Source organism: Psammomys obesus, unplaced genomic scaffold (assembly GCF_907164565.1).
Source record: "Psammomys obesus unplaced genomic scaffold, mPsaObe1.curated_primary_1811, whole genome shotgun sequence".
Classification (NCBI taxonomy): Eukaryota; Metazoa; Chordata; class Mammalia; order Rodentia; family Muridae; genus Psammomys; species Psammomys obesus.
In genome coordinates, this window is record NW_026593286.1 from 26,115,498 (window position 1) to 26,122,905 (window position 7,408).

A 7,408-nucleotide genomic window follows, 5' to 3' on the forward strand; every position below is an offset into this window, starting at 1 on the left:
ACTTAGCAGCCTGCCTAAGGTATGTTAAATATGCAGCATACTTTTAGAAGCTGTTCTGGTTTTAGATGTATTTATTTTTCTGTGCAGGAGTGTTTTGTCTGCATGTGTGCATGTGTACCGAGTACATGCCTGGTAGCCACGGAGGCCATAAGAGGACATCAGCTCGCCTGTAACTGCAGGTACAGATAGATGGTTGTGAGCCACTGTGTGGGTGCTGGAAACTGAGCACAGGTCCTCTGCAAGAGCAGACAATACTCTTAACCGCCGAGACATTGCTCTAAGCCCAGCCAGCATATTTTAAATAATCTTTAAAAATAATATATGGGGAAAAGGCAAAATTAAAATAATACAGTGCTTTCTTTTGTCACTGTATTTTTTTTTTGTTTGGTTTTTGTTTTGAGACACAGACTTCCAGTGTAGCCCAGGCTATCCTCAAGTTCAGAATCCTCCTGCTGAACCTCTAGACTGTTGGGTTTAAAGGTCTGAGCCTAATCCCAGCTCTCAGGGAGGCAGAGGGAGGCAGAGGGATGCAGATTGCTGTGAGTTTGAAGCCAGCCTTGCTCTACAAAGCTAGTCCAGGACAACCAAGGCTATAGAAAAAAAAACAAAAAAACAAACAACAACAACAACAACAACAAAACCAAAAAAGTCCAAGCCATCACACCCAGCTACTGATTCCTTCCATAACTACTGTTGTTATTTGGGATCTCCAAGCAAAAGTCAGATTTTTGTTGTTGATTAAGAAGAGAGGTTGAAGGGCTAAAGAGATGGTTCCACAGTTAAGAGCACTTGCTGCTTTTCCAGAGGACCAGGGTTCAAATCTAGCACCCACATGGTAGTTCACAACTGTCTGTAACTCCAAGATCTGACATCCTCACACAGACATACATGCAGGCAAAACAACAACAGCAGCAAAAATAAACAAAACAAACATGAGTAGTGTAAGCTGGGCAGTGGTAGTGTACAGCAGAGGCAGAGGCAGTTGGACCTTTGAGTTCCAGGACAGCCAGAGCTAGAGAGAGAGAGAGAGAGATTGACAGAGCAGTGGATAATAACGTTCTAGTCAGAACCCAGTGGAACAACACAAGTATTCTGGCTAAATTCCAGTGTGAGTGGTTTACATTCTCCAACTTCAAAATAAATTTTATTATTAGCCAACACTTGTCCATCGCAGCAACATACACGAGGGTAATAGGCCTCCCTTGGCACGTTGGCAGGCTGCACATACTTTCCACTGGGGTTCCTTCCTTTTCTGACTGGTGTGCTATAGTCTTTCACCCTCCACCGACTCCAAGCCTAAGATGTTTGCAGACCCCGAGGGCCCAGCAGTTACTAAGAACAAAAGAGATTAAACACGTGCACCTTACAGAATTCTAGGAACGGAGAGATGCACATTTTAAACATATATTAACAGCTGCGATGTCTGTGAAGAGGTGGTTTATTCCTTTTTAAACTTGGTGAGATTAAAACACGCAGTTCCATTAGTTTCCACAAAGCCTTGTTGACAAACCGAAGATGGCTTTTCAGCCTGTACAAATGGCACAGAAGACAATAACAACACCCAACAGATCTCAGCCAGGGAGGCCAGCTCAGAGATCCTTCCAGTATCCCTATGCCCTCCCCCTATTTCACATTCACACACACCCCCCGCCCCGCCAGCGGAAGGAAGGAGCAGCGTACAATTTAAAGACTCTTCGTAAGCGTGTGAATGAATTTCAAGCACGCTAGACACCTCGGTCTCCCACCCTAATTAGAACACGTAGAAAAGGAAGCGTTTGTGGGACATTTAAAACTTGCAGTCTACCAACCCAACAGGAGAGCGCCACTGAGCGTCCCTGCGTTCACCGCGCGCGTCGGGTCTTCCCGCGGCCCCCGGCTGCCCCCGTGCGCCCCCCTTCCCGGGTCCCAACCTCGCCAGGGCGCCCAGCAGCTAGCCCTGCGGGGACCCAGCACCCTGAGCCGTGCGCGGTCCCAGCCCAGGCGTTTTTCTCTGCGGGAGACTTGGGACCCGCCGGAAATTATAAACCTCGACTGCTAAGGACTAACATCTCCAGAGACTTCCAAAACCGTAAGGAAATCCATTCTCCTGTCACAACGGTTAAGATCTGGTTGCCTACGGGAGAAGGCAGAGCCTGGGAGACCTCGATAGTTCCAGCGGGAGGGGGAGAGTGGTGATGGTGGCGAACCCTGCCGCCCAACTTCTGGTTTCAGATTCCAGGTGTGCCATGAGAGCGCCTACTGTGCGCCAGGAGCGCCTACAGGGAGGGGCGCTACTCTGTGCAGGTCCCCGCTGTCTTGTTAGCTCAGCTGCTGTAGGTCAAGTCCTGAGGCGCTCTGGCCTCAGAGTCCTACGGTATCCGGACCGCGTATCAAGGTGTAAACGATTAACCAACACGAGGTTGCTCGTTCAGTCCTAGGCGCGTCTGTCACCCAGCACCGGGCGGCTCGGAAGGGAGACAGGTGGCGCGGCTGAAATTGACAAGCGCGGGGGCCCGGTAGGGACGCTCGGCCAGAGAGAGGTGGCCCGAAGCCCTGGAAGGGGGCGTTCAGAAAGCAGAACCCCCCAGGAGAGCGAGCCCGACGGCGGCGGACAACCGCGGAGAAACTCCGGGAGGACTTGGGGCCAGCTTTCCCGCCCGGCTTCTCCGGGAGGCCTCATTAGCATCGGCCCCGCCCTCTCCGCCTCCAGGCCCCGCCCTCTTCGCCTCCAGGCCCGCGATTGGCCGGCGCTCTTCCGCGGCTCCGGCTCCGGGCGGGGCCGCGGGGGGGCGCTCGCGGAGAGTCCCGGACGTCGGGGCGGTGGGCGGGGACGTGGTGGAGGGGAGCGCGCGGCGGGGCTGCCCAGCTCCGGGCAGGGCGGGAGGGGGCGGGCCCGGGGCGGGGCCTCCCGGCGGGCATTAGAGGCAGGTGACCCGGGCGGGACGGGAGAGGGCAGTCAGCCCGCGGCCGTGCCTCCTCCTCCGCCGCCGCCGCCGTCGCGCACCGCTCGGCGCTCCGCTGGAGGTGGGCGAAAGAGTGCGAGGGCTCGGGGGAGGAGCCGGACGGGGCGCGTCCCCAGAGCGCCGCCACCGCCCGCCCCCCGGACTCGGCTGGAGCGCGGAGCCCCCTGCAGGGGAGGCGGCGAGCGGCTGGCGGGACGCGGCGGCGGCGGCGGCGGGCGCGGACCATGCAGTCCCGGCCCGGCGGCCAGCGCCGGCTGCTCGCTGTGCTGTGAGGTGGCGGGGTCCCCTCCGGCCGCCGCACCTCCAGGCGCTGCCCGGCGCCCTTGCCCTTCACCCCGACCCCGGGACACCGGTGGAAGGCACGGCCTGCCCCTGCCCCGCTCCGCCCGAAGCATGCAGAGGGCTCCGAACGAAGACAAGGCGGCTCACCGGCGCGCGCCCGCCGTGGTCGAGGGGCGCCCTGCTCTCTGAAACGGCTCCCCACCTGCTGCCATGCGTCGCCGCCACAGGTACCCAGCTCGTCGTTAAACTTTTCCAGATCCGGCCCGGGTCGGAGTCGCGGGGCGGAGGGGCCCGGCTGGCTGCGGACGTCTGCCGCCCAGCAGGACCTTCAGAGGTGAGAGCCCGCGTCTGCCCGGAACCCCAGGTCTCCCGGCTCCCCCGTCCCCTTTCTCGGGCACTGAGCTCCCTGGCCCCAGGCACAGCCTGCAGGGCCGGGCCGGGAGAGGGAGGCGGGCGCGGGCAGCGGGGTGGGAGAGAGTCTGAAGTTTGGTTCCAGGAGGTGGAGGGGAGGAAAGGAGTTCGTGTAGCGATTGGCGCCCGCTTGCAGAGACCGAGCGGCCGACGCTCCTCCAAGAGGAGTGGTTGCGATTTTTTTTTTTTTTTCTCTTTTCCCTACCTTCTCTCTTAAGAGTTCTGTCCTTGGAACCGGAGCCCTAATCGTCTCTCCAGCCCTCTCTGGCGTAGAGCTGAGCGCTGCCCGGCGGAGGCAGCGCCTTCCCGAAACAGTTTATCTTTGGACGGATTTCTTTAAAGAGAGAGAGAGAGGGAAAAAAACCCAAAACAAACAACAGGTTGCCAGCCCGAGCGTCACGCTCAAGACTCGGGAGGGAGGGAGAGGGAAGCCCCAGCCGCGGATCCGACGGGCAGTGAGAGGCCGGGCGAAGGAGGGGGCGATGGCTCGGCCTGACCCGTCCGCGCCGCCTTCGCTGCTGCTGCTGCTGCTGGCGCAGCTGGTGGGCCGGGCAGCGGCCGCCTCCAAGGCCCCCGTGTGCCAGGAAATCACGGTGCCCATGTGCCGCGGCATCGGCTACAACCTGACGCACATGCCCAACCAGTTCAACCACGACACGCAGGACGAGGCAGGCCTGGAGGTGCACCAGTTCTGGCCGCTGGTGGAGATCCACTGCTCACCGGACTTGAGGTTCTTCCTGTGCTCCATGTACACGCCCATCTGCTTGCCCGACTACCACAAGCCGTTGCCACCGTGCCGCTCCGTGTGCGAGCGCGCCAAGGCCGGCTGCTCGCCGCTCATGCGCCAGTACGGCTTCGCCTGGCCTGAGCGCATGAGCTGCGACCGCCTCCCGGTGCTGGGCGGCGACGCCGAGGTGCTGTGCATGGATTATAACCGGAGCGAAGCCACGACCGCCTCTCCCAAGTCCTTCCCAGCCAAACCCACCCTCCCAGGGCCGCCGGGGGCGCCGTCTTCAGGAGGTGAATGCCCCTCGGGAGGCCCGTCCGTGTGCACGTGCCGCGAGCCCTTCGTGCCCATCCTGAAGGAGACACATCCGCTCTACAACAAGGTGCGCACGGGCCAGGTGCCCAACTGTGCGGTGCCCTGCTACCAGCCGTCCTTCAGCCCGGACGAGCGCACGTTCGCCACCTTCTGGATCGGCCTGTGGTCCGTGCTGTGCTTCATCTCCACGTCCACCACCGTTGCCACCTTCCTCATTGACATGGAGCGATTCCGCTACCCGGAGCGCCCCATCATCTTCCTGTCCGCGTGCTACCTGTGTGTGTCACTGGGGTTCCTGGTGCGCCTGGTCGTGGGCCACGCCAGCGTCGCCTGCAGCCGAGAGCACAGCCACATCCACTATGAGACCACCGGCCCTGCGCTGTGCACGGTCGTTTTCCTGCTGGTTTACTTCTTCGGCATGGCCAGCTCCATCTGGTGGGTCATCCTGTCACTCACCTGGTTCCTGGCGGCCGGCATGAAGTGGGGTAATGAAGCCATCGCAGGCTATGCCCAGTACTTCCACTTGGCCGCCTGGCTCATCCCCAGTGTGAAGTCCATTACGGCGCTGGCACTGAGTTCCGTGGACGGGGACCCGGTGGCCGGCATCTGCTATGTGGGCAACCAAAACCTGAACTCGCTGCGAGGCTTCGTCCTAGGCCCGCTGGTGCTCTACCTGCTGGTGGGCACGCTGTTCCTTCTGGCGGGTTTCGTGTCGCTCTTCCGCATCCGGAGCGTCATTAAGCAGGGCGGCACTAAGACGGACAAGCTGGAGAAGCTCATGATCCGCATCGGTATCTTCACCCTCCTCTACACGGTGCCGGCCAGCATCGTGGTGGCCTGCTACCTGTATGAGCAGCACTACCGGGAGAGCTGGGAGGCCGCCCTCACCTGCGCCTGCCCGGGACCTGATGCTGGCCAGCCGCGCGCCAAACCTGAGTACTGGGTGCTCATGCTCAAGTACTTCATGTGCCTGGTGGTGGGCATCACGTCGGGGGTGTGGATCTGGTCCGGCAAGACCCTGGAGTCTTGGCGGCGCTTCACCAGCCGCTGCTGCTGCAGCTCCCGGCGGGGCCACAAGAGCGGTGGCGCTATGGCCTCTGGGGACTATGCGGAGGCCAGCGCCGCGCTCACCGGCAGGACCGGGCCGCCTGGCCCCGCCGCCGCATACCACAAGCAAGTGTCTCTGTCGCACGTATAGGAGGCCTGGAGGCCTAGGCCGAGGCCTAGGGACTGCGCTGGGAGTTGAAGGAGAGGGTTATTTTGCTTGCTAGCTTTGTGAAGGTCACTTCCGTTTTACCTTCTTGGTGCTGAAGCCCCCTCCCTGAGCGGGCTTGGACAGTTTCAAGAGAGTACCTACCTGCCCCCAGTATTCTACCGGGGGCTCAGCTCCAGTGCAGTGCGTTCTGGTTTGCATTTCTTACTGCCTTCTTTAGAAGTACCCTGTTTTAATTTATATGTATTTTAATTTTTTAACTTTGTTGCATTTTGGCAACAAAATTTACCTTTGCTTTCGGGGGGTGGGGGGGCTTCACAATCCTCAAGCTGGCATTGTAATGAGGTTACCATTGGTTCAGGTTGTTTTTTTTTTTTTTTTTTTTTGGGCTGTGTGGTCTAAATTAAGAAAAAAATTTCTTTTTTACTTGTCTTTTTTTTTTTTTTTTATGTGAACAGTGAAAGGCTGCTGTGACTGGGAAGGTGTGGAGTGTTTTTTTTAGCCACTTTCTCCTTACATTGTCTAAAATGTCCAAGACACTTGGAGGCTAGAGGCCATCTGCTCTTTCTCTGTCTAGCCCCCAGTCTTCCCCATGACATAGTTAGGACTGTCCCCAAGTGACAAGGTGAGGGGGCTAGAGGTTTTGTGAGCCTCCTTAACCTGGCTCAGCAAGAGTTGGGCTCTTTTCAGCTCAGCTGCGCTGACAGAGCCAGCGTCGCGTCCTGAATATGTTAGAGGTAGCATTATAGTGCCGGGCATAAACATTGGCCATAGTGAGTGAGAGCCTGAGGGATGGTTGATGGGTGAATGTGAATTCTGAACTGGTGAGGTGGTGAGCTTTGTGCCAGAGGGGGAGTGGGTGGTTCTTCATAAGCCCCAGTGATCCCTTATTGTTTAAAAAAAAAAAAAAAAAAAAAAAAAACCCACACACACACACAACAAAAAACTTGTGCTACAAATTTCAGTAAAAGTAAAACCCGCTCCCTTCTTCTGGAAGTACTTAGGAATCCTTGATAAAGGGGGCTCTCTTTTTAGATTAAAGGACAAAAAACGGATATGCTTCCAGTAATTAAAGTAAATTCCCATTGCTTATCTGCTCCTCCTACCCCACCTCCTTTATCGTGTTAAACAGTCGTTCTTGCCTTTCTCCTTCCTCCTCCTGGAGAGCCGTGATTAGAAGCCACACCCACCCTCCAATGAAGTGCTCCAACTGGGGGAAGGAGGGCCAGTTACCTGGGAACAAACATTGGCTGGGTGGAGGGAAGACCAGTGTCCCTGAACTCAGGGCTAGTTTAAAGCCAGATACTCCCCAAAGCAGCAACGCGGTGCCCTGGGCGTCTCTGAAAACAGACAAGACTCACAACTTAAGCTTTGTAGTACGGGTCAGTACAATGCTACGGCAGGACGGACCGCCTCGCTTTCTTTTCCTCTTCTGAGAGAGCCTGTATAGTTGGCGGGCACCCCACTCACACAGGTTCCCTGCTATTAGAGAAGCCTGTTTGCTCTTCTAATCTGTTT

The 7,408-nt window shown here is 57.6% G+C and overlaps 1 protein-coding gene across 1 annotated transcript; it reads left to right on the top strand.

Moving 5' to 3' along the window:
• Positions 1-2,939: 2,939 nt before the first annotated feature.
• On the top strand, positions 2,940-5,950 carry Fzd5 (frizzled class receptor 5). The gene is made up of 2 exons (XM_055616781.1): positions 2,940-3,558; positions 3,854-5,950. The coding sequence occupies exon 2, from the start codon at positions 4,118-4,120 to the stop codon at positions 5,873-5,875; it is 1,758 nt and encodes a 585-aa protein (XP_055472756.1). The 5' UTR covers positions 2,940-3,558; positions 3,854-4,117; the 3' UTR covers positions 5,876-5,950.
• Positions 5,951-7,408: the final 1,458 nt, after the last annotated feature.